At 40.6% G+C, this 26968-nt stretch overlaps 1 protein-coding gene across 1 annotated transcript in view; it reads right to left on the reverse strand.

Annotated features, from left to right (window-relative positions):
- Positions 1-26968, reverse strand: part of BRINP2 (BMP/retinoic acid inducible neural specific 2) — a 114097-nt gene that overhangs the window by 49908 nt on the left and 37221 nt on the right. The window contains exon 2 of the mRNA XM_002809768.6: positions 4729-5073. Within this exon, the coding sequence (XP_002809814.3) occupies positions 4729-4997 (269 nt within the window). The 5' untranslated portion in view covers positions 4998-5073. The remainder of the gene's footprint in view (positions 1-4728; positions 5074-26968) is intronic.

Genomic DNA, 26968 nt, shown 5'->3' on the forward strand with positions numbered 1-26968 from the left:
CTGCATACATATCCCACAATATGATAAGACTATGATGTCCCTTTTAGTCAATAAAGATATGTATTTAATTCTGTTTTGTTTTCACTTCTAACATGTGGCTTCTAATGTATCCCCAGACCATCCCTTTCCAAAAAGAGGTAGCTAGAAATAGATGTGATAATGACTAAGGTTAATATTTTGGAATTCCATTCAGCATTGCTTTCCTCCCAACCACTCATCGTTCTCTTTGATTTCCAACTTTCTCTCTTAATGTTAATGTATTCTTTCCGAGTTTTAAGTGTTTCATCATAGTGGGTTGGATTTTGTCCAATCCCATGATTATCTCTCTATTAAAAGCTTAATACAAAAAAGAAATTAAAAAAAAAACCAGACTGCTCATTACTTTGATTTGTAGCAAAGAGAGAATGGAACATTACCACTAGATTGTTTCGAGAAACCATATTTACATTTGCATCAGCTCAATTTAAGTGCCTGATTAGGTGCGTGTTATGATGAAGATGCACTTACCAGTCAAAGGGAGGTGGCGTGGTCTAGAGTAATAAGCAGGAAACTTCAAGTCAGGAGCCCTGAGTGCTATTTCTGGCTGTGACTGGCTACCTCTCTGACCTTGAACAAGTGCATTTCACATGCCTTAGACCCTAGTGGCCCATCATAAGGCTGCTGTGAAAAGTTGGTCTCTAAGTGTTTATTGCAGTGGGGGCTATGGAATGGAGCAAGGTAAGGGGAGCCCGGAAGTCACACATGGAACTGGAGACAGGACCTCTGTTCTTCTAGCTCTTAACATGAGCCTATTAAGAGATGGATCTGAGAAGTAGGGTAATAGATCAGATCTTGTTTTGACAAGGCTCAAAGACATGCTGAGAGGTTGGTCAATGTTCAATTTACAAGATTATCAAAAATTGGGTGAGATGCCCAAGCCCATCCTGTTATCTAGGAGGGCTTAACCAGAGTGTACATGGTCTCTGTTCTCTTCATGGTGTATCCTGAGACTATGCTTTTCATCCCTGGGACAAAGGAGCCCGCAGTCACCGGCCACTGGAGGACATGCCTAAGAATGGCCTGCTCGGTGAGCCATCCTTAACTTTAGACACAAGGGCTTGACCTATGGCAACTTTAACATATGCTGGAAACCATCTTGCTCCCTCTGGCAGCCCACAAGGCCAGTAAGAGTGTGCCCCAGAGAAGATCCAATTATTCTTCAATTGAGTTCCCCTCCCAGCAAAGAGCTGAATTGAAGAGTAAAGGTTAACATGCTTTAAAAAGGAAAGCAAGAGAACAGTGTTCCCCCTTCTAACATAGGCTGTTGAATGCTAGGCCCTCAGCAGACATTAAAGCAAAAAAGCACCTATGATTCTCATCTCATTATCCTTCCTGCATAGGCTAATTTTTAGAGAACAACCTAATAATAATCGGCAGTATTTATTAAGCACTATCCTAAGTGCCTACATCAAATACTTCCTTTAATTTTCACCTTAATCCATTAGGTAGGCACTATTACTGTCCCCACTTTACAAATACGAAAATTGAGGAACAAGAAAACTATGTAATTTGCCCAATATTATACAGGTGGAAAGTTGCAGCTCCGGGATTAGAACCCAGGTCACCTGGCTCCAGGACCGTCACTCTTAAGCACCTATGTCTGTATGAATACAAATTTGTAATGAAGAGAGCAACAATCTCTGGAGGTCCATGATTAGAGAGGCTGCAGCTATCCTAGAATGACTAGTCATCTCAAAGTGAGAGCATACTCCAACATCCTAATAAGAATAGGTGTAATTTGTAGTTTAATGTTAGAAACTTGCTGTACAATTGTTTTGATCTGTTCAACAGGTAGAAGAGAAGGAGGGTCTCTTTCCTATGAAAACTTCAAGTGATTCTGCACCAAATATACTGACCCCCTTGAATTATAGTTTTATTCTTCTCTACCACAGTGCATCCGCTTATAAATGGAAGACACATGTGGCTACTATCTGATTTCCATGCCCCAAAAGCTTCCTTAAAGGGTGAAACAAAACATTAATTCTGTTTGAGACCCAATATTTCCCCTTTAAAGCATTTCTGATATTCTCTGTTGTTGTTTTTTTTTCCCCCTCTTTCAACTCTTCTGGATTATGGGAGAGAAATTTGAGGATGACTGTTGATGTATGTTTTACCGGTTTTCTTTGACCTGCTTTAGTCAATGCCAGCAAGGTCCTAAATTTGCCAGAGGAAATTGCCACTAGATACAAAGTGTGAAGGGATAAAAATGAATTCCCACTGGGATAATGTAGAGCCCTACAAGTGCCCATGAGCCCCCATTTTGCTTCATCACTAAAGGCAAAACTCAAGGAATGCTCCTGAAGCAGCGGTGTGTGACTATCCTCTCTCTGCCCCACCAAAAGTTCACAAATCAGAACACTACACTCCTGTCAGAATGACTAGTTACTGTTTCCCCAAGTACAGGTTCATGTGCAATAACTGACCCCAGAGAAACAGAATGGCACAGTGTAGGAGCTTGTCACATTAAATGATCAGAAAACCATTACCAACTGATAGAACAGTTGATGGTGCAGAAATGATTACAGACACTCCCCGTGGGCCAACTCGGAGCTGCCTCCCAGGCGCTAAGTGGCTACCAGGCTGTCCGGAAGAAAACTCTCCTGAGGGGATAAGGAAGCTGAGAGTTTGTTCCCTCTAGTTTCTACAGCTCCTTGAAGTGGAGAGTGGTGTTAGGACTCCCAGCCTGACTTCAATTCCAATACACTTTTAAAAATTATTTTTGGTGATAACAGTGCTTCTGTGAGATTTGGGATAAACTAAAAAGTCTAAGGTAAATTAAATCTTATTTTACTGGACTGGAAGGATTCTCTGCTTAAGCACATTCTAGAGTGGATTTTCTGATTTTTTGGAAAGATTGAAAAAAATTGTTTAATAAAGAGAAGGTCACCCTGAATTTGCCATCTAGAAAGTGTAGGGAGGCATCTTTGAGATTCTTAGGTGTTTACTGACAGCTGAGTTAAACCTCTATTCTGTTCCTCTTCTACTCATCTGCTTTTACCCGAGCAGGTGTCAACTCAGCCCCTCCCAGCCTGAGTTGGTGCTCTCTGCTTCGGTGATGCTATGTGAATTTCTGCTGTGGCCCTTGGAAGATGGCAAGGGCCAGAGTCACCAAAGCAGGGAGTGTGAACTGCAGTCTGTTCCAGGACCAGACTGCATCTAAGCACAGTGGGAGAAAAATGGCCTGAAAGGAGAGCTGGGTAGGTGATTCCTAAGAGTAGGATTTTGTTTCTATGAATCTCTGGGTCCACAAAGTACCAGCCCCTCAAATATCTCTGACCTTGCTCCTTTGTCTGCACCCAAGTATGGGAATTTTGAAGCAGACGAATGGCCTCTATAAATGGCCACTGTTTTACCATTTGGGAATCTTCTGACACTGTACTGAATACTCTTAAAACCATACTTCTGCGACCCCTTACTAATCTAAACTGGTTGCGTCGTTACTGCAGATGTTAAAAAAGAACTCCCAGAAAAAAGAAAATGTCTCTAAATATATTTTCAGAACCCAGACTCTGCAATCTGCCTACTTGCGAGCTAATCCTGGCTCTACTATTCACTAGCTTTGTGCCCTTCAGCAAGTTGCTTAACTTCTTTGGGCCTCAATTTCCCCATCGGTAAAATGGGGAGAATAACTGTTCTTCCAACATCAGGTTGGAGTTACTTTATATAAGGCATGTAAGTTGATAAATCTAGCAAGAGGTCCAAAAACATTAATGTGTTCATATGACTAGAAATGCATATGCCAAAATGTTAAAAACAGGAACCTTTAGTTGCCAAAATAATAGATGGTTTTGTGTTTCTGTTTCTTTTTGTGCGTTTTCATGTTTTTTCTTTTTGCATTAAAAACTAATTTTAATTAGAAAATAAATATCTTTGAACAAAGAAACAAAATCAGCAAGGCTTCCAGGGTTATCTAAAGATACAGGTAAGGGGAGAAATGGCAAGGGGGCAAGTGGACAGAGGGATCAAAGAGAATTTTGAGTTCACTAGTGCACTGTGGGAGCCCTGGAGGTGAGCACGTGGAGGAGCACTCTATTTTTGAAGTGCAGGTCCAGCAGCCAGGAATATGCGCCTGGCTTATTCCACCTGATGATGGATTAGGAAGGTCTCAGGAGTCTGACTTTCAGCTCTGATGCATCTGGGGATGGGCCTAAAGGGCCTAACCCCTTTTCCCCACAAGGCCTGTGGAGCCTGGGGTGTTGACAAGGGTAAGGACAGGTTTGTTCCTGACCCTGCAGGGCTCCCCAGACCTCTAAGGCAGGAGCTGGAGCTGCCCTTCCTTTGTTTGTATGTTTAAGTAATTACAACTCATGAAATTATCTAACCCATTAGTTAAAACCTGGCCCCAGCATTTGACTCTGACCTCCTATGGCAGCCTGGGCCACACACTGACTCCAAGCTGCCTGATTTGTCCTCAATTTATAAGCAGCACAACCTATAAATAGAAACCCTTTTGCTAAGTTCCCCAGGAGGCATCAGCAGGTTTTCCAGCTTGTATGTGTTTTCTTCTTTCTTTTTTTAAAAACTAACATGGTAGGCTTATTTTCCCTGCCTGGTGTTCCTCCAGCTTTCACCTCTAGTTCAGTTTGAGGGCATTCCATCCTGCTTAGGGGTTTGGGCCAGCACACCAGCAGGGCCTGTGCAGGTTGGGTTCTTAGGGAAGCCCCTGTCTCAGTGGAGGCCCCCACTTACCTATAAATCCTGTACCTGGTGGTGAAACCCTGGCGGTACCGCTCCATGAAGTCAGCATACTCCTGAGCCCGGTGGAAGGGGCCGCGGTCTGTGAGCAGCCAGTCCAGGGGATGCTGGCCAGCTATGGAGGCATGCTGCTCGGGGACCACAGCAGCCGCCGTGGCTGAGACAGCCAACACCCAGCCAGGCAGGCCCAGTGCCAGCAGGGCTGTCCATGGGGCCACCACCGGCCGAAGCCCTCTAAACCGAGTGCCACACTGCCACCTCATGCTTCTCCCGGGCGGTTGGTTTCTTCATTCTCTCGCCACGCTCTCCCGCTCCGTGCTGCTCCTCCAGGGCTCAGAGCTAGAAAAGTACAAAAGGCGTTGTCATTTGAGCGCCCTGGTCTTACTCCATGGGCCTGTGAACATCACATATAATTGGGTTGGGCCCATTCCGGAAATCTTTTATGCTAGTAACATAACTTCATTCTGGGCATTTAGCTAAGCGCTTGAGGTACATCATTTCATTTAATCCTTAAAACCAACCTGTGAGGAAACACTATTGCCATCATTTCACAGATAAGAAGATGAGGCTTAGAGAGAAACTTAAGAAAGTTACTTAAGTTCACACAGCTATTAAGTGGTAAAACCAGAGTTTGAACTCAGGGGATCTGACTCTTAACCCTTATGTTATGTTGCGTCCATGCATCCTAACTTGACGCACTCGACACCATCCATTTCTGTCTTCCTCTTCCAAAAATGCTCAATCTGTTTCTGCAATTGCCTGAGACTATGGGCTGCCTCTCGAAGTTTGATGTAAGGTGATAAGCAACCCATTTTTCTGGTGGAGAACTGTGAGGTAGAAAAGTACTGAAGTTCCTTCCGTTGCTGCTGAGAAGCTGAGTGAATGTGGGCAATCACTTCCTTCTCTGGGTTTAATGTATAGACAGCCTTGAAGAGTTCATTTCTAAGACCTCTTCCAGCCTTGAACATCTGATCTACTCTTTTATTGAAGGTCATGTGGGATGGAGTTGGAATGGGGAACTCAGATATTGCATATAGTGTCATCAGAGTGGATCATGCACTCAAGGATATCCATCATCCTCTCACCTCACCATGCAGCTTGAGAGCACCACGAGGGGCAAGGCTGAGTAATAACTGCTGTATCTTTCTATACCAGCTCCTGAGAGCAGACCTTCACACATCGTTCTTGAAGGAATGAATGAGTGCCTGCCCTGCCCTCTCTGAGTTAGACGGAAGATGCCAAGAAAGTAGTAAGATTCTGGCCTTCAAAATTCCTGGCTGCTTCATGACTTATCACAGGTCTCTGATTTCCAGTGCCTACTCTTTGGTCTGAGAACAGCGAGTCACCTTTTTAAATCTCTGGGCAAACACACGGGACCGTTCAGTACTATGGGGCTTCTTGGAATTGTGATCATTTCCTCAATCTTTAATTCCTAGCACATGCTGTCAGAATCTGCCCATCTCCCCTTGTCAGCACCAATTCAGTGTGTGCCAGAATGACTTCCAACCCCCAGCACCTGTAGTTCATGGCTTGAGAACATTCTCTGACTGCCAAAGCCCAGAGACAGGCTCCCTGGGGATGAGGCAAGGAGTGTTAATTCCCTGGCGGTTCCAGACTCTGGTAAGGGCAGACAATGTGGACTTCAGTACTTGATTTACGTCCCCTGCCAGAGTCCCCCAGGGCACTCTGGGCTGGCTCCAGTTCAGAAAACCACCTGACTTCCATCGGATCAGTGTGAATCCCAAAGGGGCTGCACAGAGGCTGGAAACAAACATTAATTCTGGAACTCTCCCAGCCTAAAGGTTGGCCTGAGTCTGAGAGATCCGTGCCTCACCATTCATACAGGATGCTTTCAGAAGAGTTGCAACCCCTGCTTAGAAGGATGGAGGACACAGCATGAGCGGCTGGACGTTCAGCGTCATTCCTTCACTCCAGCTGGTGGGTATTGACCACCTCCCATGTGCTGGACAGCTCTTAGAAGTTACCACAGTTCTCACAGAAAGTTTGTTAAATAGCCATTATTAGTATGTTTATATTTTATTGAGACCCAGAATAGTTGAGCTAAGAGACTGCAGAAGTAGAATACGAGACTAGATCTGGCTCCATGTCCAGACCTTGATAAAGAATGTAGTACAGCTTAAGGAACTATAGAGCAGGCGGTAAGACAGACCCTCGCTTAATGAACTAGAGGTGGGGGCTGAAAGAAGAAAGAATAACAAGGCAGCTCCTGCCCTACCAGATCTTCAAACATGATAAAATTCCAATAATTAAAACAGGTGATACTGGCACACAAATTGGACGGCAGATCAATGCAATAGAATAGATAGCTCAGAAATAAACCTTTTTATATATTAGAACTTAGTATATGAAAAAAAGCATCAGAGACTAATTGCGTGGAGGATGGAATATTTTATATCTAATATTGGAAAATTAGTTCCAGTTGGAATAAAAAGTTAAATATAAAAAATAAAATCATAGAAAGAAGGGAAATCCTCAAATGTTTTATAATAAGCATGCATTACCAGGAAAAAAAAAAAAACTCATTTGAAACTAAAAAGAGGAATCGGCTTTGTACATAGAGGGTGTAGGCATTTTTTATATGGATGCAATCTGATGAGGATGCCCAAAATATTTCTCATGTAATCATTCACATATTCATTTATTGAAGAAACATAAATTGAGGGCTCCTAAGTGCCAGACACTCTGCTAAGCATTGACAATACAAAAGCAAGTGCTCATTACATTACCTGAAATTCTAACATTAGCAATTAATTCCTTTTACAAAATATTGTTCTATTTTGTTTAAAGGCATATTGACAAAGGGGATGGGGAAATGTTCATTTTAAAGACTGCAGCTGCCTGATACTGGAGACCAAAGCAGCCAACACAGCAAGGTGGAAATGCGTGGACGTGGGTGGGAAGACACTGGAACACAGAATTCCCAAATGACCAAGATCCCCACACCCTTCTGTGCATGCCCTCCCCTTGAGTATGGGCAGGACCTGTGAGTATGATGGGATGTCACTCCCATGATCTGGTTGCTAATCAGTTGAATTTGAGTTATGATTCGATGACTGCAGAGTGCATTGAAAGTCCAGATGGCAGATAATATTTTAGATCATGGTGGTGGCAGTGAGGACAAAGGTTTCTGAATATCCTTGAGCAATACCCGGGGTGGAACTGACCTACTCAGGTAAGCCTTTAGAAGAAAGTGAAGTGTCAAGCTTCTGCTGGCCTGGGGAGTAGCAAACAGCCATATGGTGAACTGCTTATGGGGGCCACACGACTATGAATTATAGTTGGGCTCTGGAATCTGAGAGCAATTGGTAGCCAACAGCTAGCAAGAAAATGGGAACCTCAGTCATATGACCTTAAGAAAACAAATTCTGCCAGTAACCATGTGACCTTGAAAGAGGATCCAGAGCCTTGGATAAGGACTGCTTCCCTGTCTAGCACCTCGATTTCAGTCTGGTGACACCCTGAGCAGAGGACCCAGTTAACCTGTACCCATGCTCCTGACCCACGGAGACTGTGAGATAATGCTTTTGTATTGTTTTATGCCATTAAGTTTGTGGTAATTTGTTGCACAGCAATAGAAAAATAATGCAGACACATAAAAGATAACTGTAGGCTCTCCCATTCTGCAAAAGGCCTGGCCTATTGGGGGTTCTTCATGCTCCCTGAAGACCAGCTGTTTTTCTCTGCCTGAGAAGAAGCCAGTGTGGCAATTTCTTGAGCAGAATGGGACTGATAATCTTCCCTAACTCAGCTGAGTCACATCACACCCTGCCTGCCTAGTTTATGGACCCCTTCAGGTCAGAGACCATAAGTGGTTTTCAAAAATATTTGATGAATCAATTCCATGTATTTCATTGTGGGGTCATTGTGAACTACTGAAAACATGTGTCCTTGGCCCAGCTACTTCACCCCTTGGTGCAGTGATCTCCTGTGTTGCAATATGGTGGTGTAGTCACCACCTCACCTAGCAGGCGAGGGTTTTCTAAGGACAGGTGAGAGCACACGTGAAAAACCTGTGTGCTCTTTGAGAGAAGAAAGCTATATTAAGTCAACGGGTGCTTCTTGTTATTCTTTGTTTGTAATTATGCTTTTTCAGAACTTACAACGTGCTAGAACCTGCCTGGTTATAGGAGTATCAGCTTTAGAATCAAACAGTTCTGATTGCTGGGCCAAGTCTGCTGAGCACAGCAAGAATGCCTGAATTCAGTGCTGACTGCTCCTCTCAAAAACCTGGCCTTGGAATCATATGGTTTCTGCTTCACTGATTTTTCTCAGGATCTGAAGACATTTTGACTAAAAAATCTCTTTTTAAGAAAGAGAAGTTTTAAACAGGTTTCAAAACTTTCTTTTAAAAAAATCCCTAGAACATGTTCCTTCACCTTTTAAAAAAGGACAAAATAGTTGCTGCATTGACAGTTGTGTTACAATCAGGCTTTTTAAGGGGAACAGCTTTTGGCCATTTCCTGTTTATGCTCCACAAATAATATCACTAGAAATTTTGCCGCAGCAACCTGTCAAGCAAATTTTAACTGTCTAAATCCTCACAACTTCCGGTGGAACTCCTAATAAGCAGCAAAATAAAATAGTTAGTACCTCCCCCATCGTGCTTCAGTTTTTCCTTCTTGTCCTGAAGCTGACTGCATAAGTAAGCCTCTATGTTATATGCTAGGATATTAAAGTAATGGCTAAGCGAGTTCCTTTATGAAAAGAATTATAAATTTACTAGTGAAAGCCAAATCATTTCACTTACTTAGACTGCACTTAAGACGGTTTTACATCTAAAGAAATAATAAATTAGCTTTGCACCAAAGGTAAAGGTAAACCAAGCCATGGGTTTTCCTTTGTTAACTGCATCAGCTCAAATCTGTTCTTTAAGCCATGGATTAAATGGGTCACAGCTTTGTCAATGGAAAAAAATCATGTATAGATGAAGTCACATGAGAAGTAAGCAGTGCAGTCTTCAAATGGTAGAGCTTATAGGAATCGTGTCTCTACCACTCTCAGATTATTACCCAGCTGAGGATTTCTTGGGAAATTTTTTTGCATCCTCCTGTTGTTTTTAATATCCATTTATGCTAGGCATGTCAAAAGATGATGCACTCAGGATTTGAGGCATTAGCTGCTGGGGTACCAGATCTTGGCAGTTGAGATAGAGATTTCTTCATTGAAAATTATTGCCAAGGAGGAGTTATATCTTGGGGAGTTAAGGATCTAACTTAGGGAGTTAAGGATATAAGCTTAGCTTATGGCTAAGCTATGGTTATAGGCCTGGAGAAAAGGTAAAATAGGTATGAGAGTAATATTGTATGTAACAAGATTGTTAATGTTAATTATCATTAATAAATACCAATATAAGTCATTTCATATTTGTGAGGTAGTTACTGCTTATGAAGCAGAAACAATAAAATCACTCTTTTTAACAGATGAGAATGCTGAGGCCAGAAATGGATAATTAAATTGCACAAGGTCACAGATTTCAGTGGTAGATTGAGGTCTACCTATCCTAGATCCCATAGTATTTATACCGCACAGCATCAGTTATATGACTTACAGCTATTTAAAAAAAAAAAAAGGAGCCTTTGCCACTTACAAGTTGGCTCCCACAGGCAAGTCACTTCCGTCTGGGACCTTCACTGTATCATCGGTAAAATGATTTATGAGGTCAGGTGATCCCACCTGCTGCTGAAATTCCACAATTCTATGCAAATATAAGGGGCACATATGTAAGGGGAGAGGCACTATGATTTTAGTCTTCTTTGGAAGGAAGCTCTGTGTTTCAGAAAGGGACTGAAACATAAAAGAAGCAGGGTATAAAGCAGGAATTTTTGCCTGCTGGAGCAGTGACATTTCATAAAGTGATTAGGCAGTGACATTAAATAAGTTTTCAAGCCATTTAAGTGGTTAATTGGCCAACTCTGTTGAGGAGATGTTTTCTTGAATAAATCTGAAGGTGTCAGTGGTTAAAAAAAAATCACAGAAAGTGTTATTTGTTCTTGTCATCCGCAATATCTTGATGCAAAACCTCCTGTTTTTACAAGAAAGGGAGGGTAGATAAGAGAGATGACAGGACATTCTTAAGAGCAAGGGTGGATGTGGGGGTGCTATGAGCTCAGATCTATGGCTTTTATTCTTCCCTCTTGTTGCAATAAGCTGTCAACTTCAACAGAGACTAACCATGGTGCTTTTGCCTTGACGATGTGCTCCTGGTTTCATTTTGTAGAGCCTCATTAGGTCCCATAATTCTCCCATTTGAACTCGAGCAGGGGTGACACATTTTGTCACTGCCCTCCCCAGGCTCCATGATTCGACCTTCAGTGTCACCCTCAGGACTTGCATGGAACTGGCAAGCAATAGGTGATGCATTTCCCCACTGCTGGTCAGGAATGACTTAAAATCGGTGAGGGTATAGATATCCTCACTGTATAGAATCAGGTTAATAATATTAATAATTATTTATGCAAAGGTAAGAGCTAATCATAATTACTGTTTATTAAATATTCTTACATTAATTTAAGAACTTTAAGAGAGGAGGCCGAGAGAGCCAAAGAGACCCTCTGGAGATCACTCCACAATAAAACAGAAGTGAAACTCACATATTCTGACTCTGAGACCTACAACTCAGCTCTCCTTAACCTCACTTGCCTCTGTTCAGCAAACAGTCAATCAGTTATTAAGTAATGTCTATGCACAAGGACTATCCCAAGGGATGGGAGTAAATCTCATGAACAAGACGGACCCAGCCTTTGCTTTCACAGGGCAGGAACAAAACATAGGACTTAGGATCCTGTAATGAGCTTAAAAGGCACACAGACACAAAAACACACAGCACTCACACACATGTACAGCTTTAGTGACATTAGACCTAGTAGGCTCCCTCCTCTGAGGCCTCAAATTTATAGGTTTCTCTGTGTGATAACCAGCCCTTCACTTAACAAGGGCAGATTCATCTGTCAGTTGCTGAGGCTTCATACTCGCCTGCCGGGTGTCCTTGGTGCTTTCCTTGGTGAGACAAACTAACTGACAGGCTTGCCCAGAGCCCTGAGCGATAAAGCCAGGGGCCGAGTGTGCAGACCAGGGGGATCCTTCTACTCCAGAGCCTCCCTTCCACTCAGGGGGATTGCTAGCAAATAGAAAGATGGCACTGCTGATCAAATAGAACTTCTAAATAAAAAGTTGCTCATCTCAAAGCCTTTAAAACTTCATCTCCATGCAGATCAACCTTCCTCAAAACCATTTCCATCCTCCTCCATCATTAAGAAACCCCAGCCACTCCTTGTGGCCCTGAGAACCAATCTGCCTTCCACTTCCAGTCACTGAGTTCCCCTGATCGGCTGTTCCAAAGTGGAGTGGTTTTGAGAACAGACTGCAGAACCTGGCTGCCTACCTTCCTAGGTTGGTTCCAATACTTTTGCCTCAGGTCCCTCATCTGTTTTTTTGTTTGTTCTTTTTCTTTTTCTTTTTTTTTTTTTTAAGATAACAATAATAGTGCTACTCAATAGGATTGTGAGGATTAAAAGAGTTAATATTTGTAAAGCCTTTAAAAGGCGTCTGGCCTGACCGGGCACAGTGGCTCAAGCCTGTAATCCCAGCACCTTGGGAGGTTGAGGTGGGTGGATCACCTGAGGTCAGGAGTTTGAGACCAGCCTGGACAATGTGGTGAAACCCTGTCTCTTCTAAAAATATAAAAATTAGCTGTGCATGATGGCAGGCGCCTGTAATCCCAGCCACTCGGGAGGCTGAGGCAGGAGGATCACTTGAACCTGAGAGGTGGAGGTTGCAGTAAGCCCAGATCGTGCCATTGCACTCTAGCCTGGGCAATAGAGTGAGACTCCATCTCGAAAAGAAAAGAAAAAGAAAAAAGGTGTCTGGCCCATGGTGAGTGCTGTATGTTCACCATTATTTTTTCCATTGCTCCAACAGGGGTTATTAGCACTAAAAAGAGTCCAAAAACAGTTCATAGACTCATCCAATCTTAGTTTTTGTTTGTTTGTTTTGTTGTTGTTTACAGGTGAGAAAACTGAAGTTTGAAAAGGTAAGATTTCTGTTAAAAGACGTGTCCTCATTTTAGCCTTTTAGAGGTTTCTCCAGGTCACTCTGAGGAATCTCACCAGTCCCCTATCCCTAGTCCTCTGCAGCTGATGACTGTAGTGATGGGTTCAACCCAGGGCCCTTTCACCTTCATCCTGCGGTCACTTGATTCCCCAGTTGTCTGGCTATGAGCCCTGCCATTGTACTCACTCCTGCCTTTCCTCTCTGTGAGTCTACTATGGTCTCTCACATCTTTTAGACTCATTTTCTCCAAGAAGCCTTTCAAAGCTCTGTGCGTTGATTATGTGGTCGCTTTGGCTTCCTACAGCCTCTGTTCCCTGGTTAATTTCCACCTGATCGTGTCCTGGAACTGGGGAGAAGGAATGGGATCCTGGAGATTACCTGGCCCAGTGGTTCTCAGCAGCCTGGAGCATATGTGATAATGTATGTATGTGGGGAAGGTGGGAAATGGAATGGAAATGGGGAAGGGAGGAAAGGGGGAAATAACCGAGATATGGGGTTGGGGTATATTTTTATAATTTGGAATATTTTTTAAAAACCTCCCAGGAGATTTTGATGCAACATTCTGATGGGATCCAGTGATAAAATTCATGTCACATTGTATCGTAAGTGAGAAAACTTTCAGTCACAGAAGTGCAATACATTATTTAAAGACCCACCACTGGTTTGGGGAAAAGTGAGGACTTGAACTTGGGTCTCTTAACACTAAGCCTAGAGCTTGTCTGTCTCTGTTTTATGTGTGTCAATGGTAAAATTTTCAAAATTCAAAACCCATGAGCCCCAGAGTTGCCATTATAATCACCTCTAATTATGTTTACATATTAGTTACTGTGTACCAAACATCAATCTAAACACTTTCCATGCATTATTTACTATGCACAAACCCTTGTAAAGTTGATGCTGTTATTATGCCCATTGTACAGAGAAGAAAACTCAGGAACAGAGAAGCCAATAATGTTCTCCCAAGGGGAGTCCTTAATACTATTTACATGACCTATAAATCTAACAGCTACAGACTTGAATAAGGTAGCTGTATTCAAGATTCCTAGATTCCTCTAGGTCATTTTCATTTTAAAAATTGCAAGATTGAAGAAAAGTCTAAAATGTTAAAGTACACAAGCAGGATTCACCTAAAATCATTTTTCCAGCTTAGATAAGCATCCTGCTTTTTTGGAAGCTGTGTGGCTCCTGTTTAGATGGCCTGTCAGCATGGCCCCATAAGAACGCAGTGGTATTTCACCTGAGCTGTCCCAAAAACCATAGGTTAGGTGTACTCCTCCACCACGGGCCAATCCACAATTGCTGGTTTCTTGCGTGCCCTTGAGTTACAGTGCTCTTCCCTTATATCCCCAAACCCAACGAGCCTGTGCCCAGGTTCCTCATCCCCTTCCTTTCTGCCCAGTCTCTGCATGTCCATCTAAGGTGTAAGGGGCTTGTACCCTGCTTTAGGCCATTATTGCATTGCTACAAAGAAACACCCAAGACTGGGTAATTGATAAAGAAAAGGGTTTAATTGGCTCATGGTTCCAGAGGCTTTAGAGGAAGTGTGGTGCTCCCATCTGCTCTACTTCTAGAGAGGCCTCAGAAAACTTATAATCATGGCAGAAGATGAAGGGGGTACAGTCACATCAATGGCAAAAGCAGGAGCAAGAGAGAGAGACAAGTGGGGGAGGTACTGCACACTTTGAAACCACAGATAGGCGTGAACTCAGAGTGAGAGCTCACTTATCACCAAAGGAATGAAACAAGCCATTCATGAGGGATCTGCCCCCGTGATCCAAATACCTCCCATCACACCCTACCTACAAAAATGGGGATTTCAACATAAGATTTGGGTGGGAACAAATATCCAAATGACACCACACCCTTTTTGGCTTCTGTGCCTCCTGCTCTCCGCTCCCCCATTTTCTTGCTGTAGATAGATAGGCCCCCAGGAATTTCCTGCCCTTTTACCTGCTTCTGGACTGCACCCTCTCTTAGAGTTCCTCTTTATATATTCTAGCCGTTGGACCTCCTGTTACCAAGATTGCCTGAATCAAACCATTTGGCCCTGCCCCTGGGCATGGCCTGCCCATCTCCCTGGATCTAGCTACTGAAGCTGGCTTAGTCATCTACTTCAATCCCTTGTTGACAGCTGCTTTCGTACTCCAGAGAGAGACCCTTCTCTGTCCCTGCCTCCTCCCAGCAGACTGGCTTCTGTTACTTAAGCCCCAGCTCACTTCCCAGCTGAGTCTCTGTATATACATAGGGTGGTTTAAGGCCTAGGAAGCCAAAATAAACCCAAGCCAATCTCAGAGAAATTGCTCATCACTGTGTAGGCTGAAAAACTGAGGTGGGGCTGATAAGCAACTCTCCATTATGACCTGCAGCCTTCAATGTTACTCTTGCTCTTGGCTTTCTGCCAGGCCTGTCATTGAATCTGAACTTTTAGCCCAAGCTCTGCCCTATTTGGACCTTGGCACAAACCAGAATGTAAAATGATAATGCCCTGAGCTGTGCTAAACAGCACAGAGCTCCTGAGATGTTACAGATGCAGCTGTGACCAGCAAACACATTGTTTCCGGGATTGTGTTTGTAAATATATGAGTTGCCTGACAGCTTGTGGAATTAAATATAGGTGCTACATCACAAACTCTAGCTAAAATAAACTATATGCTGCTCAATGAATGTCAATAAGTACACAGAGAAAGAATCATTGTCCCTTTTTGTAGCATAGTCCAAGACACCCACCCCCTAAGTGCTTTGTTTGTTTGATAAAGAGCTCTCTCTTTAGGCCCCCATAGGCTTTTGACTGGTATTAGTGGAAAGCTAGGGGGATAGTGGGGGTAAGGAGACAACAGAGTGCAATCAGTAAAGCTGCTGCATTGAGGAAATGATGTATGGTGGCAGGAGCTAGCTTGGAAGTTCCACAAGTAGACTGGAATATCATAGTTAACCTTTTGGAATTGCTGACCACAGGCATCATTTCTAAAAGTATGGTCCAAGGCTCACTGGTAGTTTGCAAGGGACTATTGATGGGGAGCAAGCTGTTCTATCACTGCAAGCTCTCTCTTCAGTTATTAAGCCAAATAACTCTCCTTCCTTTAGATTGAGTTTTACAGACAACCAAAGCTTATATATTAGCAATCTATTTAATAATAGATTAGATATTGGCAAGAATAGAATATATAATGGCAAGTTGAAGTGACATCAGCAAGATGGTGGAAGAAGAGGTCCCAGGCTTCACTCCTCCCACAGAAACATCAACTATCCAGTCAAAAACACCTTGGTGAAAATGTGGGAATAAGCCTGAGTCACCTGTGTATTCCATGGAACTGAATCAAACTCCACATGGAAGGGATAAGAGAAATGGTTTTGCTTTGACCACGTTGCCCTTCCTCTCTCCCATAAGTCAGCACAGTGCCACACAGAGGAAATTCCCTAGGGCCCATGGTTTCTACAGCGGGAAAGCAAATATCCAACTTTCCCAGCATTTTGAGGTGCTTCCCAGGCAACTCACCCCATTCTCACCTCATTGGAAATGGGGAATGGAGGAGAAAACCACATGACTAGACTATTTGGGGTCAGGTAAAAACAAAGTCAGGACGTGGAGCCCACAGAAAACAGTAAAATAAATTTTCAAGTGAAACATATTTAAAAATTATGCAAATTTAGACATTACAGATTTTGGTAAAAGCTCAGTGCACCTGCCACTAGTCGTGCTCAATCAGAGGTATCTGTGGGTGTGTAGCTCACCCACAGAGTTGAGCTGGTCACTCCCAGAAGAGGTGGGAAGGGTTATGTGGCTTAAGTCTCTAGATGGCCAGCCTCAGACCCTACCCTAGGGTCCTACCTAGGTAAGAGAAGACCCCCTGCAGCAAATTACCACAACAAGCAGGCACTAGATCTGCTACAGTCAGGAGCTTAATCTACACTCCCTGTAGTCTTAAAGCTTACCCCTAGACTCTGCCCAAGGAGTGAGCTGATCACTGTAGCAAATACTGACAAAAAGCAGGCACTAGTTCTGCCACACCTGGGAGTTTAATCAGTTCTTCTCTTGGCCTCAAAGCCCATCCCCACACCTCACCCAAGGAGGAAGGCAAATCTCAGTCATGCATTTCTACTGACCATAGCAGTTAGTCCATTCATCCCAACCTACTTAACTTTGGGGCCTCTTCTGCAACCTTGGTCAACTCCTGAACTCAAATAGCAGTACCTGGCCAGGGAATTACACCCTGTGGCCCTGCCAGACCAGATGTGATTGCAGCATCCATATGGCAGCTCAGCCTAATAGTAGAGCTCAGCCAGTGATCTTGCCAAATAGCAAAGCCTAGCCAGCTGCCCCACACAAATTCCAGGTAAAAGCAGTAGCCCAGCCATCTAGAGAACTTAAAAGCAAGCCTGCCTTCCCAGGATCATTACTCATCCAGAATGACCCATCCAGAATCATAGGGGTAGATTAACTATTGAATTTCTATCCCTGCCAAAAAAACAAACTTGTAAAAGCCAGAAAAGTTGTCTGTCTCCACAAATGCATAAACACTGATACAAGGATACAAGGATTATAAAGACTCATAACACCTCCAAAAGAAAGTGACAAAGCTCTAACAATAGAATCTTAGGAAAAAGATATCGATAAAAGGACAGAAAAAAAAATTCAGAATAATCCTCTTAAAAATGTTTAGTAAACTTCAAGAAGATACAGATTAAACATTAAATAAAATCTCGAAGATAATACACAAACAGGAGAAGTCTGACAAAGAAATAGAAACAATTTTTTTAAAATAGAAATTTTAAAAATGAAGATTACAGTGACTGAACTGAAAAATGCAATAGAAAGCTTCAACAGCTGACTTTATCAAGCTGAAAAATCAGTAAACATGAAGACAGAAAATTTGAAATTACCCAATCAGAGGAGTAAATAATAATAATAATAATAAAGAATGAAGAACATCTGTGGGAATAATGGGACATCATCAAACAAGAAACCTAACCTAGGCATCATAGGCATTCCAGGAGGAAAGAAAGAAAGAAAAAGGCCATAAAACATATTTAAAGAAATAATGGATGAAAACTTCTCTAATCAAGAAAAGAAGCCAACACCTAGGTATAGAAAATGTAGAGGTCACCAATAAAACTCTAACCAAAGAAGAATTCACCAAGACATGTAATAATCAAATTATCAAAAATTAAATACAAAGAACAAATTCTGAGAGCAGCAAGAGATAAGAAATACATCACATACAAAGGAGTCCCAATATAACTATCAGCAAACTTCTCAGCAGAAACCCCACAGGCCAGGAGAGAATTGGATGATATATTCAAAGTGGTGAAGTGAAAAAAAAAAAACTACCAACCAAGAATACTTCACTCAGAAAATCTGTCTTTCAGAAATGAGGAAGAAATAAAAACTTTCCCAGACAAACAAAAGTTAAATAAGTTTATCATCACTAGGCCTGCCTTGCAGGAATTGCAAAAGAGAGTTCTTTAAACTGAAAGTAAAAGATGCTAATTATTAACATAAAATTTATGAAAGTACAAAACCTAATAGTATAAGTAGTATGTAGCAAAATTTGGAATAGCCTAGGACTGTGATAGTAGTATGTAAAGTAATTTTATCCCTAGTACAAGCATTAAAGGATGAAATTGTTAATAACAACAGTTGCTGAAATAAATTTTCAAGTAAAACATTTAAAAAACGATACAATTCAGACATCAAAAACATAAAATACTGAAATAGGGGAAAACTGGAGAATTATTGTATGCAATCAAAGCTAAACTGTTAGCCTCAAATAAACTATTATAAGTGTAACATGTTCTATGTAAGCCTCATGGCAACCAAAAATCAAAAATCTATAGGAGATGCACAAAACAAAAGAAAACAAAATACATACCCTACAGAAAACCATCAAACTACAAAGACAGAAATAGAGGAAGAAAGAAAATGTCTACAAAACAACCAGAAAACAATTAACAAAATGGCAATAGTAAGTTTTTACCTATTAATAATTACCTTGAAAATAAATGAATTAAATTCTCCAATCAAAAGACATAGAGTGAATTTATAGATAAAAATCCAAGGTCCAAGTACATGCTGTACATAAGAGATTCACTTCTTCTTAAGGACACACACATACTAAAAATGAAAGAATAAAAATAAGATATTCTTTGCAATTGGACAGAAGGGGCAGTGATACTTAGATAAAATAAACTTTAGTAAAAAACTGTAAAAGGAGACAAAAAAGGACATTATATAAAAACAATCAATTCATTAAGAAGATATAACAATTGTAAATTCATATGACCCCACAGTGGAGCCACTAAATATGTAAAGCAAAATTGAAACTCTTCCTTCTAAATTCCGGAAAAAGTCAAGGATGCCCACTCTTGCCAGGTCTATTTGACATGGTTTTGGAATTCCTTATTACACCAATAAGGCAAGAGAAATACATAAAAGCCATAAAAATTTTAAAAAGAGAAAAAGTGAAATTGTCACTGTTTGCTAATGATATAATTATCTACATAGAAAACCCAAAATAATCTACAACAAAATGTTAGAATTGATGAACAAATTCAGTGAAGTTTCAGGATACAAATCAACATGCAAAAAACAGTAATGTGTCTCTACACTAACAACAGAATTTCTAAAAATGGAATCAAGAGAACAATCTCATTTACAATGGCTATAAAAAAATTAGGAGTAAATTTAATCAACGAAGTGAACTCAGATAAATAAGAGATAGCCCATGTTCATGAATTAAAAGAATAAATGTTGTGAAAATGTCCATACTACTCAAAGCAACATATGAATGCAGCAAAATTTCTATCAGAATCCCAATGTCATTTTTCGTAGATATAGAAAAAACAATGGAATATGATTGAGCCTTAAAAAGGGAAGAGATTCTCTCATTTGTGACAACACAAATGGAATTGAAGAGCAATATGCTAAGTGACATAGACCAAACACAGAAAGACAAATACTGCATATTCTCAACTAACAGTGGAATCTAAAACAATTGAACTCATAGAAGCAGAGTGTAGAAGAGAAGTTACCAGAGGCTGAAGATTGGGGAGACTGGGGAGATGATAGTCCAAGTGTACAAAGCCTCAGATAGAAGAAACAAGTTTGATTTTTTTTTAGATCTATTGCAGTGTGCTAAATATAGCTAATAATTGAGTACTATGCATTTCAGTATTAGTAAGAGAGTAAATCTCAAGTATTCTGATCACAAAAACGTCAAATATTTGAGGTGATGTGTAGGTTAATTAGCTTGATTTAATCATTCCACCTTGTATTAAAAAATCATAGCATCACTTTTTGCCCCGTAAGTATATACAGCTATATTTTGTCAATAAGTAATTTTTAAAATCCTAAAAAATAATGAAAAGTTGGTATTCATACACTAAAATCAGCCCCGTGTAAGAGTTTGCTGATGACTCTCATTTAGCCTTCAACCAAAGTTTGTTGCCATGTAATCCTGGTCACTGATGCAAAGCTCTCATCATACTGCCTAAATCATGGAAATCCCCACTCCTGGTGGTGGTGCCAAATGAAGGGTACTTGGCATTCAGGAAAACTTCAATGTTGTCCTAAGGGTTAAGGTTTTACTTGTGTTCATCATTTGGAATTTATTGCAATTGCTATGTTGTTTCCAATTTTATTTATTTGTTCATTGTATTCCTCTTTAATTTTTTTTTTCCAAGACGGAATTTCACTCTTATGCCCAGGCTGGAGTGCAGTGGCGCAATCTCAGCTCACTGCAACCTCTGCCTCCCAGGTTCAAGTGATTCTCTTGCCTTGGCCTCCTGAGTAGCTGGGATTACAGGCTCCGGCAACCAGGCCCGGCTAATTTTTGTATTTTTAGCAGAGATGGGGATTTCAACATGTCAGACAGGATGGTCTCGAACTCCTAACCTCAGATGATCCACCAGCCTCGGCCTCTCAAAGTGCTGGGATTACAGGCATGAGCTACCGCGCCCGGCCTTTAATTCTTTAACATCAAGTTTTTTCTCCATTAGAAAGTGGGACTGTAGACTTAGACTGCAGCAATTTGGGCACTGTTTGAAGGTCCTTATGCAAAATTAAGAGCCCCCGCCATAGAAGAACTTGAGTAATTCTAAAGAAACCTGACTTAATTTTGGCTCAGACTGCGGCTGACTTCCTAAACTATTCTTGACAAACGAAACCTTTTGTAAAATGTGGTAATAATTTTCCCATTTCTTTCCTTTTAAGAAAGTTAAAAAATATCTACTCATTCATCCAATTAATGTTTATTAGACAAAGAACATTCCATTTAGCTAGGACATAAAATAGAAGAAAGGGAAAATGGGAGAAAAGGCTGAAATGTAGTGATTTAGTTTTTTTGAAAGAAAGCTGTGTGAAAATCCTTGTTATAATGCTCATGCAGCAAGCCCTATTAACCAAAGTCACATCAAGAAGACCATGCTGACCAGGACTTGCACACGTCCACAACTCAGTGATAATAGAGGCTCAAATCAGTCACTTCTGAATCAAAACAGATTAAATTATTTTCAGCCTAATTTTGAATTGCATCAGTGGTTGTCAGTCAATTCTTTAGAAAAATAGTATAAAGTAACTTTATTATTCAGTATTTTAGAAATCAAATTATTTTATTTCTCGAACATGGTGAATAATAGAAAATTTACTTAAGACAGAGCCAACCATTTATTCCTGTGGTTCTCAATTAGGGAGGGAGAAGGGGTGATTTTGCCCCCAGGAGACCTTTAGCAATATCTAGAGACGTTTCTGGTTGCAATAAATGAGGGCTGGGTGCTCCATCTAGTGAGGTAAGGCCAGGCGTGTTTCTCAATAGCCTATAATGCACAGGACAACTCTCCACCATAAATAATTCCGTGACCCCAAATGTCAATAGTGCTAAGATCGAGAAACGCTGATTTATGCCAACAAATTTTAATGAATCAAGACTCATAAAATGTCTCTGAAAAATGTAAGACCAACTCTTTAGAGAAGTTTTTCATGTTTGTCTAGTTTGCCAACACACATCATGGAGCCAATGATCAAAGATTACACATCTCCACATCTTTTCCTTTTAGGCCTCTGGGTTCATGCTTAATAGGACCTTCATAACAATAACAACAATAAAACCAATAGAAAATATCTATTTATTAAGCGCATATTTTCTTCTGGGAACTATGCTAAGCACTTTATTTCCACCAAGGTAGGTATTATACCCAGTAGTGCCCAGTGGCGCTCACCTAGCTTCAAGATCTTGGTTCCAAAGTGCTATTCTCCACTAAAAGGAATTAGTGCTCCTTGGAGAAATGGATGATTATAGAACTGTGGCAATTAAAGCATAATATGAGCCTGGAACATTTTTTTTTTTTTGTGACAAACAGTAGTGTGCTGGTGAATTTTTAACACCCAGAGCTGGGGAAAAAAGCTCTGATTGTAACATGTGCAGACTTCTGTGATGTAAATACCCTCACCATACTAGATTCCAAGCTACTGGCTTGATAGGATTAGCTCACAAATATCCTGAAAATTTTACAATGGGCTCTTCTAAGCTAGTGTGAAACCAACTCCAGCACACCAATAAATTTTTTTTTTTTTTTTGAGACAGTCTCACTCTGTCACCCAGGCTGGAGTGCGGTGGCACAACCTCAGCTCACTGCAAGCTCCGCCTCCCGGGTTCACACCATTCTTCTGCCTCAGCCTCCCAAGTAGCTGGGACTACAGGTGCCTGCCACCACGGCTGGCTAATTTTTTGTATTTTCAGTAGAGATGGGGTTTCACTGTGTTAGCTGGGATGGTCTCTATCTCCTGACCTCGTGATCCGCCCACCTCAGCCTCCCAAAGTGCTGGGATTACAGGCGTGAGCCACCGCGCCTGGCCTAAATGTTTTAAATACCCTAAAAATAATGGGTTTATGTCAATAGGACACAGAGCTGCCTTGAAAGGGCTCCCCTCATGAACTCTAGGACAATGGCAAATAGATTACATTTCAGTGAGTAAAATACTAAAATATGAGGCCACATTTTATCTATTATCTATCTATCTATCTATCTATCTATCTGTGTCTATGGAGATATGTAGATAGATGGCACATAGGTAGGTAGGTAGATTGATTGATATACTCAAACAGAGAAAGAAAAGATTACCTTTTATTTGTAATATAATGTCAACTAATACATGCACAAAAATTATGGAATTAGAGAATTATTATTTAGCAATTATCACAGTGATAATCCGTTGAGGTAAGAAACATAAATCACTGCTAAACGATGGGAAAAAAGTTGATGTAGAATGAGATATTTCACAGTTTTAAAGTATTTCTTCAAAACACTTATACAGAGAAAAAAATAACTTTACTGTGGACAAACATGACAGCTACCATCTTACCCAAGTGGTCAGTTAATACCACCAGTAATAACCCAAATAAAAATCATGTGCCAGCTGATAGGATCCAGTGAGATCATAGAATCACTTCTGTGATAGTCCTGCCAAAAAGCCATAACTTGAATCACGATGAACAACACAGGGCTGGACAGCACGAGGACACCACAGACAAATCTCAATTAAGGAACATCCTACAAAATAACAAGCCTGTAATCTTCAAAAATATTAAGGTCATGAAGGTCAAAGGACGGAGGAACAAATTGTTCCAGATTGAAGGACACTGAAGAGGCATGACAAGTACGTGCAATGTACAATCCTGAACTGGATCTTTTGTCATATAGGCTGTTACTGGGTCAGCTGTAAACCTTGAAAAGGTCACTGGGTGAAGGGCCCATGAGAGTTATTTATAGTCTTGCATAACTTCCCTGTAGAGCTGAAATTATTATGAAGCACACAGGAAAAAAATAAAGTTATATACAGTTACACAGTTGATGGGGCCAACATTGACATCTTGGTTCTAATTTTGACATCTATGCTATTTACCAATCTACAATTTTAAAATATATGCTCTTTTATTGAAATACATGAGGAATATCTTAGACGTTGTAAGACAGATCCTCATAATTTATAGCTTTATGAACATAACTGGAGACTTGTTATCTGGTTGTATCCAGGGTGGTGCAATAGAAATATAATGCAAACCATATATATATATGTACATAATATATATACATAATATATATGTACATAATATATATACATAATATATATGTACATAATATATATACATAATATATATGTACATAATATATATACATAATATATATGTACATAATATATATACATAATATATATGTACATAATATATATACATAATATATATATTAAATTTACTAATAGCTATATTAAAAATACAAAAAGAAATAAATGCACCTAATTTTAATAATATTTTATTTAACCTAATCCAAAATATTGTCATCTGAACATGTAATCAGTATAAGAAAATTATGACTGAGTTTTTTTTTTCACCCTGAGTCTGAGATCTGGTATGTACTTCCCATTTACTACACATCTCAGTTTAGATAATAATTTTTCATCCGAAAGTTTTGATTCTCTATTTAGATGTCAAATAATTTATAGTTAAAAAATAGATTCACCCATATGAGTTACTCCAAGAATACTTAAACTTTTTCTAACATCTGAACTGAGTATGTTTTTAACTTAAAAAAAATAAAAACTTAAAATTTAGTTAATTAGTTGCACAAGCTACGTATTAAATGCTCAATGGCCACATGTGGCTGGTGGCTATCATAATGAACACAGGGCTGGACAGGTCTATATTTCATCCATTCCTATATATTTCTATGTATTTATTGTTTTGCATGTACATTGCTCACTCCATTCCTATATACAAATATGTACTGTAACTTTATGAAGAGCAGTGTACTCTTTTCATTTTGTTGCTTCAAACACAAAGATTTTGAGTGAAGCCTGGTTCTAGACAAGTGAAGAAATCAGAGGGCCTGGCTCCTGATTTTCCACCTCCAACTGCTTGGTTAAACTCTCTTGAACCATGGCTGTCTCTGCTCTGGAACTTAGGTAAGTAAATATAGAAAGCACACAGCAGAATGGCACCACAAGGGGAAGATTATATGACCGAAAAGCACTAGATAAATATTAACTTGTTAGGCTGTTTTTATTTTTAGAGACCAGAAGCAGAGGACAGAAGATATTGCCATCACAAATTTCTCTGACTTTGGAGAAGTCAGTGAATTTGCTATTTTGACTTCTCTCGTGTAATGATAATAAAAGGACGCACTGTTCTATTCCAACAACCCTCACACATCTACACCACAGAATGAATTAGAAAATGTCGGCAAAATGCTATGCTCTCAAGAAAGAAAAGTATTGCAAATGAATTTATATTAATAATTGTTGCCAAGTGCTGAAATTATGGATGCTCTTTACCTTCTTTGTTAGGATTTTATGTATTTCCAAATTTTCTATAAAGCGATGAATTATTTTTATAATCATAAAAGCTCTTTTTATAACTAAAAAGTTAGAACAAGGTATTATGAATACTCTTTTATCTCCATTTTTTTGGGGGTCTTTTTTTGTTATCTATAAGACTCTGAGTGAGACCTGAGTGTTAGCTGTTCTTACTGGAGAGCTTCAGCCACCAATTTGAACAGCTGGTCAGACATTCCTTTCATTTCCAGGATCTCAGTGTCTCACACTTGGTTGCTCCACTTACGTGAGGCGGAGCTGGGGTTTAGTCTAAACAAACAGAAACAATTCATCACACTCATTCACAAATGTCACTCCTTTAGCTATTGCCCGGCCCCACCATTCTTGACTCTCTGCCAGTTCTACAGCCTTGTGCTTAGTCAGTCCTTGGCCAAGCAGCCTGTGAGGATGGCCCAGGCAGATCTTGGAACTGCTGCTGGTGATTCAGCAGGAAGAGGCTTTCTGTCTCACTCCATCCATCCTCACTCTCTGCCCTAATGAGCTGCCCAAAGGCTGCAACTGCCCTCCTGACATCTCAGCTGGAGTGGAGGGCCTAGGGAGCAATTACCCATATGCTTTCTGTGCTTGTCGATCCCTGAAGTTTCAATTAAAGATGCTTTCAGTTCTTTTTTTTTTTTTTAATATCCTACCTTAGAACCCCTCGCTTCCCCTACAGGGCCACCACACACTGTGATGCAGATTGTCCTTGCACAACACCAAGAGGCAGCATTCACACTGTAGCCTAAGTGAATGGCACCCTGTGTTGTTGAGCAGAACACAACCCATGCGGTCACACACAAGGCCCTGCCACTTCTATGTTTTACCTCTTAAACTCCAGAATGGCAAGCCTCACTCTTGGTGATGCAGCACAGTTGTAAAGGGGCAGGGAATAAAGGCAAAAGAGGACCCAAGAGGCAAACAAAAGAAGAAAAGTACATTTGCCTGACCACGTACATTTCTGGGTACCATCAACACACCCCTGGAGTAGAGTACCCTGAGGTGGCTTGCCAGGGTTCAAATATGTGACACTTTTTGATAAACTCTAATTGTGTTATTTGTGCCTTCAAAGGATTATTATTGAGGCTGGGACCCAAACACATCAGTGTCACTCCTAGACACTTTCCTTTTCAGCACTTACTGTGATAACCATGTTAAAATCAAATGTTACCTGTTCATTAAGGAAATAACAGTTAAAGGACAACAGCTGAAAAAAGAAGAAGAAGAAAAAAAAAAATCTGTGGCTATGATGCAAATGTAGAGTGTAGTGGAGAAGGGGCCAGAGAATAATGCACACTCTCTACAGATTCAGCACCTGGGACGCATTTCTCTGAAGGGCAGTTACCAGCAGTTAGTGGGTTACAACCATCACCACACCAGGGGATAAGGGGACTAGGGGAAGTGGTTAAGTACACTTTTTTAAAAGACAGTACTTATCTACTTATTCTCGTTTGTTGGATGTTTGTTTCAAACACAAAACTATCCTTCCCAAATTGGCCTCTCAACACTGTTCTTTAACCTACTCACATACAGTGCCTGCCTGTCTTTCCACAAACATCATTAAGCTTGACTTCTGCAAAACCTGCGGCAACTTTCCAGTCTCCAAGCCTGAGAGGCATCTTAGTACCTGTGGCCAATATTTACTGAGGGATGACTGGGTGTCAGACATTGCTCTTACTGCTTTTCATACGTTGTCTCATTTGATCCACAGGACAATAAAAAGCTTTGTGTTCTACTGTTAGATTCTTTTTGTGGATGAGGAAATTAGGAGCTAAAGAGATTAATTTCTAAAGCAGCACTTCATGG

This window comes from Pongo abelii, chromosome 1 (assembly GCF_028885655.2).
Source record: "Pongo abelii isolate AG06213 chromosome 1, NHGRI_mPonAbe1-v2.0_pri, whole genome shotgun sequence".
Classification (NCBI taxonomy): Eukaryota; Metazoa; Chordata; class Mammalia; order Primates; family Hominidae; genus Pongo; species Pongo abelii.